The sequence below is a fragment of the Mytilus galloprovincialis genome, chromosome 8 (assembly GCF_965363235.1).
Source record: "Mytilus galloprovincialis chromosome 8, xbMytGall1.hap1.1, whole genome shotgun sequence".
Taxonomy (NCBI): Eukaryota; Metazoa; Mollusca; class Bivalvia; order Mytilida; family Mytilidae; genus Mytilus; species Mytilus galloprovincialis.
In genome coordinates, this window is record NC_134845.1 from 45,549,354 (window position 1) to 45,563,476 (window position 14,123).

General features: G+C 31.7%; 1 protein-coding gene across 7 annotated transcripts in view; it reads left to right on the plus strand.

The window, feature by feature from the left end:
- The window catches only part of LOC143042038 (uncharacterized), a 49,370-nt gene that overhangs the window by 20,761 nt on the left and 14,486 nt on the right, over nt 1-14,123 (plus strand). For 6 of the 7 annotated variants that reach the window (XM_076214263.1, XM_076214270.1, XM_076214267.1 and 3 more), the window contains one exon: nt 3,510-4,241. In XM_076214263.1, coding sequence (XP_076070378.1) covers nt 3,510-4,241 — 732 coding nt within the window. Of the gene's footprint in view, nt 1-1,874; nt 2,023-3,509; nt 4,242-14,123 lie in introns of those variants that run through there. The other variant, XM_076214266.1, reaches the window with a different exon arrangement.

The following is a 14,123-nucleotide window of genomic DNA, read 5'->3' on the forward strand; positions in this document are numbered from 1 at the left end:
TAGTACTTCGTAAGGGAACTGTCATGGTATTGACTGCTTTTTGACTTTGTGTTTTTGTGTCATTAGGTAAATGCTATCTCATAGACAAAGATACCACATCTTCTAAATTCATTTCGTTTCATGAGACAACTAGCTAACATGTAAATTCAGAAATAATAACATGTATTCATTATTGCCATTGTAAATTCAGAAATAATAACATTTATTTATTTTTGCCATTGTAAATCAATAGACAGATTTGCCAGCTTGACAGTTTTAAATATGCAAATAAGGTGATCAGGAGCTTATTTTTTTTATGTGGTTCCAAGCTGTTCACATTTTTTTATGTCATAAAACATGGTAAAAATGTGCAACAATTTATTTATAAAAAATGAAGACTTTAGATATACTTTTAGTTTGTATGTTATCATTGTAAAATCCTGGTATTTGGAAACTATTGCGTCTTAGCTTGCTATGAAAGGTTACTCAGGGGAGATAACCACTTAATTGTAGGTTATCTGTGTTCTAATTGCTTTTATATTCAAACCCTGAATTTAAAAAAAAACTCCAAAACTGATGAAGGTGTTTAAAAATTTATTTTCTGACTAAATATAGCCATTTTCATTGTAATTTACCAAACTTATAACCCAATTTAATACATGTTTTCAAATTATATTTACAGAACATGCACATCAATTAAAAAAAAATGATACAACATTATATTTGCAGTTACCTGTAACCTTTCTTTAAATACTCTTTGCTTCCCAGTAGAAAGAACCTGTCACAATGCATAACCTATAATCACAAGACATATGATGCCTTTTTACAACCACTTGATGAAGATTCTAGTATATGACATTTCAAAGCAATCCAAAATAATTAACCTAAGAATTAGCCTCTAAAATACAAATAAAATTGAGAATGGAAATGGGGAATGTGCCAAAGAAACAACAACCCGACCATAGAAAAAAACAACAGCAGAAGGTCACCAAAAACACATCTTGACTGGCTTACAGATATATAAATCTTATAAAGATAAGATTTTAGTCAGGGCTATCAGTCACTTTGAAATTTTGAATGTTTATATTCAGTCTTGTTTTGACTGCTAGTCTGCTTCTAAGTAGGTAAAAGAGAAGAAAATGCACAATCCAACATTGCTCGTTATAGAGTCAGGGCACCATGTGAGAGTAAATTTTAAATTTTGATATTATTTGACCTATAGATGTGCTAAATTAAACAAAACATATTTTAATCAATTCTATGATATCCAAGACTGAACTTTTTTTCTTTATTTTACAATTCCTTATCAGTGGCGGATCCAGCCATTTTAAAAAGGGGGGGTTCCCAACACAGAGTAAAGGAGGGGTTCCAACTATATGCTCCCATTCAAATGCATTGATCGGCCAAAAAAAAGGGGGGTTCCAACCCCCGGAACCCCCCCATCTGGATCCGCCACTGCTTATTAAGTCTATCAGTTGCAACAGGAACATATATATTGACTATAGATCTTCTGTTCCCAGATTGCAACTGTTTATGTCTTCATAATAATTTTTAAATGACAATAAACAGATATTTTGAGGACATATTTATGATCAAATCCTTATTTGTCAGCACCACAAGCAGATTAACCTGTCTTTTCTGAGGATTTTTTTTATTGATTGTTCACTTCCAATTTAATTATAATATTGGGGCACATCAATTTCCTTGGACAGCTTCAATCTTCATTATTCAGAAAATTGGATAAAAAGGGGTGTGTCAAGTGGGTGGAACACCATCGATTTTCCATCCAGTGGGAGTATGGATCAATGCTGGAATGTCTACAGCAGCTGAAAAAACACAAAAAAATCTTTAACCTCATTAGAATTTGAGCAATGGATTGTATAAGTGTATGTCATGTCTAGTGTACACATTGAGAGCCTGGAAGGATGTATTACACACCCACGTTCTATGTTTATACACAAAATATATAATACTATCGTTTCAGCGAAGGATACTTTACTAACATGAAAATTACATCATTAAATGTTGAAATACGATCAGAAGGTACAGTTTATCTTTTTTCTTGATTTCTATATTTAACTGTCTTCTTATTACTGTTTTTATTTGTGTGGAAAATATTAGTTCAGTGGTAATCTTTTAAGTGGGCACTGCTGAACAAAGGAATTTTTATATCAATAATGCTTATAATCATAAGATGATCTTACCAGTAAGGCATTCAACCAAATAAAAGGTTGGGAGAGTGTACAATTAAAAATAAATAAATAAATTTAAGAGAGAGCCTTTAATAATTGTGACTTTGCTTTTTTGTTGTTGACATATGTAATTGTTTCCCTTTGTTAAAAGATTTCACTGATTTTAAGGATATGAAAGTCCTGTTAGTGTTGTAATATGTTTGATATAAATGCCCTGTTTAATAGTGTTGCTATATATTGTACTAATAGTATTATCTTACAATTTATTAGTCCTGAAATTCTTGTCTGTTTTTTCCTTTGTCCACTTCAACTAGCCAAATTAGTTTTTCTTTCTTTGACAAGACGTACTGAATTTAAAGGTGGATAAGTGGGTAAGCTAGGTACCTTTTAAGCTTTAAAGTCTAATATAACAGTGTTCAGTATTGACTGGCTTCCCAAATTAGACCTCAGCGTTACTATTTCTTTTCCAAGCAGAAACAACTGTCATTATTTTTAACTTGTTTGGTGTACAAAAAAATCCCCCCCTTTCAAAACAAAAAGACTATAAAAGAAACCTATAAATCGGAAATTGCATGAGATAATCACAGTGTCGGAAAACCTAGGCCCTCATCCTTGAATTGTACTCAGTACTCGGAAGTACATAATTTGGATGTGCTTGAAACACCAAATCCAGGATTTTGTTTGGTTGATTCATGAGACTGTCAGTTCAAAAATTGTGTTTGAAAGTTTTATGGCAGTTGAACACCAAATATGTTAGTGTGATTTTTTTTTTCTTTGCTACACTAGTAGAATTAAATAATTGGAAACTTATAGTTGTCTGTAGAGAATAATGTTGCGGTGCATTTGTTGCCACATGAAAAGTATGTGCAGTTCACAGTTGAATTGAAGATATTTCTTATGATTCCAGTTTATAACAGTTATAATTTTTCTTAGTGGAAATCAGAAAAAGAAACTTGAAGTTAAAGAATCAAAACGTGTTTCTTACACATGTATGACCAAAGTACATTTTTGTAAAGTTCCAAAATTACCAGTGTACCAGCTGGTGATTGAATCCCTGAGCTCAGCTTAAGTAGATCTGGAGTGTTATATAAATCTACTACTTACTAGGTCCAGGGTAACATTGCTACTTTCCAAATCTTAAGAGTTATATCAAAAAAATTTATGAACAACAAACTGTCAAAATAAACAGATTTAAAATTTCAAAATTTGAAAAAATATTTTTTTCACGTTTTTTTTCAACAGGTAGACCCAAATGTACGTAGTAGTGTATTATTTTCTTTAAGATTAACTTTTTACCAACAAATATTTATAAAAGAATATTATATTGATATTTTGCAGGTAAATACCATGACAGAAGATACATTACCAACTGCTGTAGTAAGCCAAAAACACCAACATAGTCCCATTTATAATAATTCAGACCATTCTGCATTTGACAATTCAATCACAGACAATAGTTCAATGGAAGAACCTCGATATAAGTTAATGAAATTAGAGGAAATAATGGACTCACATGGACAACAAGTGCTGTACAAAGATTCACATATGCCAGTTTCTGTGAAATTGGAACCGCCCAGTCCTGAAAGACAACAGGATTATATGTCACAAGTTAATTTTCAAAATGGATTTGAAATGAGAGACAAAGATGTCAATTTATCATCTCCATCGCAGATCAAAAATAACTTTCATTTAAAATTAGAACCACAGGATGGAGAAGGGAGTTTTTCATCGCCTGATTTAAGTCCTGATTCTCCAATGTCTTCTTCTAGTGGTAGTTATCTCCCTGGAGTTCCATCTCCAATCCCATCACAGGTGCTAAAAGACGAGGATTCAAATTCATTTAAAAATGGTACAGTGAAGGTGGAGGACCAACAAAAACAATTGCAGCTGATAAAACTTAGTCAAATTAGATCAGCATTTAGTAATATTAATCGAAGTAATGACAGACCCAAATCTGTTGGACAGATGTTTGCTTTAAAGAAACGAATCAAACAGGCCCAGCTGAATGGGGATTCCTCTCTGACAGACAATTCAAAAAGATTAGTCAAGATCTTGCCAGCTCCTGGAAAGGTAAATGATTTATGATATATGGCCTATTTTTATTGAGACATAGTTACTAATAGATATAGGACATGTAGAAAGATGTGGTATGAGTGCCAATGGGACAACTCTCCATCCAAGTAACAATTTATAAATTATGTAAACCATTATAGGTCAAGGTACGGCCTTCAACAGCATGCAAAGATACCTGGGTGAAAGAAAAGAGTCAAGACTAGGGCTGTTCCAGAATTGAATACATTTGTATTATTATGATTATTGGGGTCAGGTTGGTAGACACTTCTATTAAAATTTATTAAAGTGGTAATAATGCCAATACTCAATGAAAATTAATGCTAAGTGAGGTAAAATAAAAAGTGCTCCCCCCCCTTCCTCAATAATTTTGTTTCTGGAACAACCTAAGTAAACATGGTAAATCATCATACTATTTCCAGGCTTATTTTGGAGGTTACTAGCTGCAAATAGACAATATCAAAATGGTCTAAATGGTAAAATGTTTATGACATCATTCCAGGCTTATTTTGGAGGGTACTAGCTGCAAATAGACAATATCAAAATGGTCTAAATGGTAAAATGTTTATGACATCTTTCCAGGCTTATTTTGGAGGGAACTCTCTATAAGTAGAAGATATCAGATTTGTCTAAAGAGTGAAATGTTTTCTGACGTCTAAGTCTGTGTGAAGTACTTTTCTTTCTTCAACCAAGTACTTATTTTCATGGAGTTAATTCCCTAACTTGATTCCCTATGACTATGATGGCATAAAGATTTATTTTCTTTGTAAGATTTATGACATGATTTACTATCTTCGAGTCTGAAATGAGCAGATTTTAGTTTTTACCTTGTTACTGATGTGGCTGATAAACATAATAACATATTCATACAGTGGGATTCCTGAAAATGATGTTCTTCAAAATGATTTTAATGACAAATTTTTAGCTAAGAGTAATCAATTTAGAAGAAAATGAAGGCTTAGTATATTGAAACGTGTAAATATACACGTGTGTGTATGTATATAAGGTGGGTTGCATGATAGACAGATATCAACTTAAAATAAATGTTAGGGGGTTACAAGACCTTTCTTTTCAAAATTACAAAGGTTCAGAAGAAATTTTGACTTATAAAAGGATGTAATGACTTATAGTTTTATTAACCTTTAGGGAGTCTATCTTCTGCTGATTTTTCAAATAATCATGGGGGTTGTAGGCGGCAAAGTAAAATGTGATGAAAAATCACATTGTTAACAAAAAATTGTTATTATATATATATATGTATAAGTAAAACATTATGGTACATGTTATATGGGTAAATTATGGAACAGATCAGTACCATGTTGTTAGAGGTAAGCCTTGTATTGACTGTTTATTTATCAGTTGACAGTTTATGGGTCCAGCTGAAGCACGCCATCAGGTGAGGGATTTTCTCACTGTATTGAAGACCCAATTAATTTGGTGATCTTCAGCTGTTTTCTGCTCTTTGGTCAGATTGTTGTTTCTTTGAACTAGTCATTCCCCATTTCCATTCTCAATTTTGTTTGTTATAATAGAGTTTGCCTTCTATCTCTTTGTTTAGAAATATTTTTTATTTCAAGGTTTTTGGTAAAAAATATAATAAATGATCAGGAACCTTTTCATGGAGAACTTGGAAATATTGTGGGTCTAACTACAATTTAAAAATAAAGGGTTACTAGACATTCAAAAGTACTAGATTACATGAAGTTGTTGCAGCTTGATAATTTCGATGTTTTTTTACTATTTGCTTAAAAAGGTCACTTTGCTTGGTTGTTCTGTGTGTCTAGACTCTCAGTCAGAATGCATTCTAGGATGTTAGAGTTAGACTTTGTATATGAATTGTTGTTCAACACTGAGAGGTTGGAATGTCTGTGTGTTAGATCAAGATAAAAATGTTAACCCATGAAGTTGTGTAGGGATCAGAACTTTTGAATAATTTGAGGGATCTTTATAATGATACTTGGTATGATTATTGTGAGGAATGTCCAACACTAGAGGCTGTGTCTCAAATAAGTTTGCATATCTGTATGCAAGGTCAAGGTCACACACATAATTTCAAATATATAAAGTAATAGCTAATTCCGAACTTGTTGATGCCTGGAAGGATATGAATGATACCTGATATTATTGTTGCTAAGACTCTTATATATGTAGAGTACCCCGGTATACAAACTTTGGGGCTTCTTTACAGGTAGCATCTACCTAGAATGATTCTTAAAAATTATACAAAGCAGTAACAAAAAAATATGCAGTAGGATAAATCACAAATTAGGTTCTAGATTAAGGACAGACATGCTTAGGGCTTTTTTACCATTCTTCTTAGTTCTCAACCCTTCCCAGTTTATTTGGCCATTTCTCTTAAGAAATATTTTGTAATTATTTTTATTATCCACTTTCAACTAAAATCCTGAGTTAAAATCAGTGAGGCCAACGTTCTTAAATACAAATGACAGAGAAAACAAAAAAAAGTGTATATAATTGATTCTTTCCTTTGTTTTTGCTGGCTAGCTGTAGGAAGTTAGTTATAGAGTACACAGCTGACGTACTGTATGAACACTTTCACTTGCTATTTTTTCCATCAGCTCAGTATGAGACCAGTTCATTAAGGACAGTCTGTGGTTTAATGTGACTCTCGGTACAAACAACTGATCTTTACAAGTATCATACAATCCTCCTGTTCATTTTATGCCTCATTTGTCAGATGCTTAAATATCATATCATCAAAATATTAAATATTTATATGCATATTCAAATTTTCACACCTTCACACCTTCCGATATATTAAAATCGGTCAATGTATGTTTAAGTACTTATGGTGTATTTAAATAGTATTGTAAGTGTTACATCATTGTACAAAAGATGTTTTTACTTTTGATCCATGTTTTTTCCTGCCAAAAATTCAATAAGTGCAAAACTGACTTTTAAAGAACTCACTTGACCTGAGCCAAGAAAAGGAAGGCTGAAAGGAAGTCATGTAGTGTGTGCTGTTAAAGTGTGTTAGTACCCAATAAAAGGTGTGAAATAATGATAAAAAATTTGCTAAAATTATATTGTAACTTCATTTATTTTTCTTTCTACATGTACTAATTTTTGTGGATTCAGGAAGAATTGTGTATCAGCATACATGAATAAAAAAACATTGATGTAACATTTCCAATTGTATCACATCTTCTTATTTTTATTGATTCTGCAGTAAAGATTTACCCTTTACCCATAAGATCCATGAAAATTCAGGTACCCCACAAACAGTACGGTAATGAATCCTCAGTAAATATATACCTGTATAACATATGGTACTTAATTATAATTGCCTTTACAAATAAACAGTCCAGAAGCTAGTGCATTAGATATTTTTTTTGCAGAGAAATGCATTATAAACCTGTAGCAAATGAAATTGAAAGGCGTGAAATATTGGAAATATTACCTCCAAAAGTATGTAAATCTTCACTTTTGTAGGGCTAGGAAAAATTCCTGAATATACTGGTACATGAAATATTTGTAATGAAGCAAAGTACAATCTTTTCAACAATACTATTTAGGCACATTTAGTGCCTGTACCAATTTAAGTTTCCTGGACCATATGTTGTTTGTTGTTGGTTGTCTCTTTATTTACATCTATTTTTGTATGCCCCACCTAGGGCCATTATGTTTTTTGGTCTCTGCATCCATTCAATCTTTTTTCGTTCGTTGGTTTATTTTTCTATCCGTCCTTCTGTCACGCTTCATGTTAAACTTTAGGTTAAAGTTTTTAATCAAGGTAGTTTTTAATAAAGTTGAAGTCCAATCAACTTGAAACTTAGTCTTATGTTCCCTATGGTATGTTTTTTAAATTTTAATGCACAATTAGAGTTTCGACTCCAATTCCATCAACCACTGAGCATGGAAATAATAGTGAGAGTGGGGCATCAGTATACCATGGACACATTCTTGGTTTTAGAAGTCGTAGGTTGGTGGTTGCTGACACAATTGTCTATTGTACTGTCCAATATTTGGTTATTCCTGTTTTATTACTTTTACTGTGTGGGAAAAAACATAGTTCAGAGATTTATACTATCATAACAAATAAAAAGGCAAACAAATCAAGTGTTTAAATGTTAACATTTAAATTCAAAGAGCTTTCAATTCATATAAATGTTTAATTTTACGAACAAGTAAATTTATAAACATTTATTTGTTCATGACAAGGAGCATGTCAGATTAAATTATTACTTACGTACATGGCCTTGAAAAATTTACTTTCCTTGGCCTTAGACCAAAGGGGTGTGACACCTGGCGTGTTTCCCAAGAACAAAGCAAGCACGCCCATTAATAGTTAACCTAGTGTAATTTGATAGGGAGATATGCTACAATAAAGTGTCCTTATCACAACACTCAATCTAAATCATTGTATTATAGTCCTCAAGACGGCCTGGAAAGTACATATAATGATTATCACAATTTTGTAATGAGATATTCGAACCTCTGCTAGGGATGCACCCCCAGGGCGATGGCTTTTAAAAATCATTTGTCAGACATTGAATACATTGTTTTGTAAAGGCAGGAAATCTAATTTAAAATGTATGGTAGAGGCAGAGAGAAGTCCTTTAGTGATTTTATGACAATGCCAATTATGAAATTTTGCCGTGAAGGTTTTTGAAAATAATTGCAGGTTGCTGGTAAGAAAAATTCACTGTGGGTTTACGCATATAGATTTAACTGTTGAGTGAAAAATTCAAGTCATATTTAGGCAACACCAGGTAATTGTTGTGCTGTTTGGAAAAGTACTTTTGTAGTCAAAATTTGTTTTCCTTCTCGAGAATTATTTCTTCAGCAGTAGCAGTATTTTGTAGTTTAAAAAGCAAAAAAAAAAAAAAAAAATGAAATATACAAATTTTGTATTTTCCTTTTATGTAACAGATTTTCATCCTTTTTATTTTTGAACATATGCAACATTAAAGTTATCTTTCTATCAGAATTCCAGTGGTCAAGGTCATTTGATATAGATATATATACAGGAAATTAAGTTCCTCAATTAATTTTATGTACCACCCACAAGATATTTCTTTTCCTTCAGGAAATTTGGTGTAGGCAGATATTTGATATTCTCTATTGTTTTTTTTACAGGTTTTCTGGTCTGGCTTAATAATATTCAGACCTCTAGATGTTAGTGGGTTTTAATGTTGTTACCGGGTTGTAATTGTCTCGTAGGATTATGTGGGCTCTTTAGATGAAACTTAGACCACCAAGGTCCTATATTGTATTTAAATGACAAAGAAGGGAAAGTTATAAGACAAACAGTTATTACTGAAAAAAAAATGTCAAAACTTTTTTTTTTATTTTGAAATCATTTTTGAGAGGCTAAACACCCTCTTGGTGTATCAAATTCATGGGTGCTCCGTGAACATATTTTGTGTTGTTCAATCTATAACATGTTTATCTGACCAGTGTTAATACTTACCAGTATTTTGATCTATAACATGTTTATCTGACCAGTGTTAATACTTACCAGTATTTTGATCTATAACATGTTTATCTGACCAGTGTTAATACTTACCAGTATTTTGATCTATAACATGTTTATCTGACCAGTGTTAATACTTACCAGTATTTTGATCTATAACATGTTTATCTGACCAGTGTTAATACTTACCAGTATTTTGATAATCGCGTCTTACAGATACAACAAGTTTAAGTTAAACTGGAAGAATAAAGCAGGAAAATCTTTTTTTTTTTTAAAACTACCTAATTAGCTGTTTTTGGGAAACCTTTTGAAATTTGGGTCTGAAAGCTTTTCAACTTCTTACTTTATTTGGCTCTTTACATTTTTTGATGCAAGTGCCACTGATGAGTCTTGTGTAGACATAATGTGTGTCTGGCAAACAAAATATTAATATTGTACATTTGTATCTATGATGAGTTTACTTCATGCTTTTATAAGTTAATAAGAAATTTAAAAAAAAAAGTGGATTTGTCAGCATCTCTTCCATCTTTTCTGTGAGATGGTCCTTTATATTACTTCAAATTTTCATTAATTAATGTCATACAATCTGACAATGGATCTCAATTATAACAGAATAACTTGAGGTTGGATATGCAAAGACATCATGATCATTTAGAAAAAAAGAAAGTGCAGGTTTCAATCAGCGTTACTTAATTGCAATATTCATTCCAAACTTGCATATTTCTCTAAATTAATTGACGATTTATTGTACGATCGTCACAATTGTCTTATTATATTTATTCATCTATTGTATCTCCTCAAGTTGTAAAAAACAAAAGTTCTTTCAAATATAAAAGTTCAATTGTTCAAAATTTTGCTATAATTATTAATTATTGAATAAAAAATTATCATTTTTTTATGTTTTAGAAAACATAAAAAGTTCAAAACAGTTATTAAATCAATTTTGTTACTTTACATGATGTTGTAATTTAGATTGATCAAAGAAAAGTTTGAAATAAGTGAATTATTTACATTGAGGTAATAGTAATGCATCGGTAGACTAATGGATTTTAGCTTTGAAATGTGTTTAAATCATCACATAATAAAAAGCGATATTAAAATCAAAATGAAATTCGTCTGACGTAGTTGACTATCATATTCCTTAAAAGGAAGAAGAAAAAAATATGTATTCATATCGTAAGAGCCATTAGCTATGCTTGACATACTTAAATGATCTTTGTCTATGAAAAGGTGTGTCAGGATGAAACTTGCTACACCTACTTAAAATCTATCACTTATGTAGGTAAACTGTTTGCCAAGTCATCCCGATTTAATTGTGTATTTGTATACACATCAGGTTGTTTGGAATAATTTCAGTGAATTGGTCTATTGTTAGACAGTGTTTTGTGTTCAGGGATATATGTTTTTGTGGACTTTTAAAGTGATTGACATAGCGAGAACTAGGGGGTCTGATTTTGAGCTGTTAACTGTATTTAAACACCTAAGTTCAAATTGCTATCAGTATTTATGTCACCTCCTGGGTTGAATCAGGGATAGGTAACCACGTCCACATTTCCAAAATAAAACTTTGTATTCAGCCTCACAACTTTAAAGAAGAAAGATAGAGATAAGACATCAGAAGGAATAGTGTGATTGTTTTTATACCACAATCGATTTTTTTTATTCGTCAAATTTATAAATAACTTTTATTGGATTTTGTTTATTTTTACAACTTTATAAATAACTTTGAAATTGGATTGGACGATAAAAAAAGAGGAAATTACAAAAAGAGACGAGTTTCCCAAAAAGGAAGTTATTAAAGGATAATCTTGACAGTTGTGACTTTTGTTAACGGTTTTTACTTTGTGATTTTTTGGGTGAATTTTCAAACGGACAAAAAATGCATTTAACATATGCAGAGGAGTTGTATCTTCATCATCTTTACGGAAACTCTCATCATATGTCATATATAGGCAGTCCTTATGTCTGGGTGAGTAGTTAATTAATTAATTTACTAATTAATTAGGGGATATTGATTATTAATTAATTATGTAATTTATGATATTGGTGTCTAGTTAGTTGAAATAGCTTGAAAGTAATCTTGTGGTTGACCATATAACAAACAGTAACACAAATTATTTGAACCCTAGAGATATATGGTTTTCTTTGTTATGGAATGATAAAGGAGAATATTTTTGCTTCTGTATTTATGATATGACACTTGACTGTCTCCTTGTTAGGTATTTTATTGAGATAACAATGGGTGAAAATAATCTGATTAGATAACAATTTAATGAAATAAATCCTGAATTATTAAGACTTGTTTTTATCTGAATCGTCAAAAAGTGTTTGTTATATTATCTCCCTGCATTATAATTACAAATATTGGGTTATTAAAAAAGTATTCCAGTTATGATTGACACTTGTAATATGATTTTGATTAATGACATTATTGAGTTGAATGTCTTTTGAACTGATTCTTCTTCATGCTTTTCTTTATTATTCTTTTTCTTACAAACAAAGGAGGGAACCAGTTTGAACAACACTTGTTTTATCTCCCATACCCCACCTTACATGTTGCCTTGACTTGATTCAAAGAAATGAAGATTGATCTTGTTTGTTCCTTGTTGCTGTTTTATTGGACTTTTTGTACCCTAGGGTACATCATGGCAGCCATTATTGGTGAAGGAAGCTTGAGTAACTAGAAAGAATCTTTAACCTCCAGCAGAAAAGAAGAGATATTTAGCTTTTCTCTGTTAACATGAACTAGGCATCTCTAAAAGTGATCTCAGCACTTTTTTTAGCGATTAGTAAACTGACATCTCTACTGTTAGATATTATGGACAAAGACTGAGTCCTAAGAAATATTTAAGTTCCTATAACTATAGAAAAAAAAAAATCAATCACCAATATACTTTTAGGAGGTAATATAAGAAAAGGGAAAAAGAACAATAGGGGGTGGACGGGGTTGGGGTGATGTTTGAATGTTACTGTCTTCAAGGACCAATCATAAATAGAGTTTTTGATAACTTTTCTGTGTGAGATTTCATTTGTTATTGTATTATACTCATAGGCGGATCCAGGCCCCCCCCCCCCCCCCCTTCGTGGGAAAAATTTGGTTGATTATATAGGGAATCATTGAAGCATGACTGGAGCGGGCCCCCCTTAGGTCAGTCAGCGGGCCCCCTCTTAGGAAAAGTTCTGGATCCGCCACTGATACTTGTTTTCTGTACTTGATTTTAACTGGTAGATTTACAATCAAAGAGGATAATACATACTTTTATATATATCCTTGTTTATAAGTAGGAGTTACGAGGTAAACACACTTAATCGATATAAAGAATGATGAAACATAAGGAAATTGACGATGTCACTCCCCTTCATATGGTTTTTATTTATAAACAATAAGTCAAGAGTATATATTGGTATACCAATAAAAATGAACATGGTAAATCCATTGTAGGAAGTGTTGTGGGCTAGATTTCCTGATCGGTGTAAGATAACCTATATTGAAATATAAAATCAATACTTAAAAAACTAATACTGATAAGGCAGAAAAATACAACAATTTGTCAACAATTAAAATCGATAAATCGTTAAAATTACACTTTTCGGACTATAAACTTTAAATTTGCTGACTAATAGACTAAAATTTTGTCAATTTTAACCTTGGGGTATTGATTTGAAATGAAAGCAGGTGTTAAGACTTAAGCAGGTTTCTTAGTTGGTTTTAAGAAGACCAAATTTTGTCTGGATATTGAGAAGGAGATCTGAGGTTAATCAGGTTGATAGAGTGAACATGAGATAACATACTTCCAACAAAATAATCCAAAATCCTTGTAGAGGAGGTCTGAAAATTTTGTTTGAAAAAAGTAAAACATTGAAAAAGAAAAATGAAGCTTATTTAAGACACCAAATAAGTTATGTTGTTCAATTATAGGTTGAAAATTGATCGAAAGATTTAAGTTAAGAGAGATAAATAAATTAAAGCAAAAATGATGTATTGTTATATACAGATTTGACAGTCATGACAGTTGACTATTAGAAAGTTTGTTTTAGGTGTGATTTAATTACAATTATTGTCAATGTAAAATTGTTGCTGCGATATAGCCTTTTTGTGCTAATGCGGCGTAAAGCAACCAACAATCAATCAATCAATGTAAAATTGATAACCTGACTTGTCATTCTAATTCATACATCTCATATCTCTTCCTACCACACCTTATGGAAGGATTGAAGTTAGAATACTGATGGGCTGTTATATTATAGGATTGATTTGTGGATGATTTTAATAGTCTAATCATAATATTCATGATTATATGAGCTTTATTTCAACTAATGGAGAAGCATTTACCAGGCTAGTCAATGTTTATTGTGGCCTAAATTTGCATGTGTTTAGTGGAAAACCGTTTTGTTTTTTTTGGGTGCAGGGTGTAGGGTGTAGGGGTGGTAAGGGGATGAATATG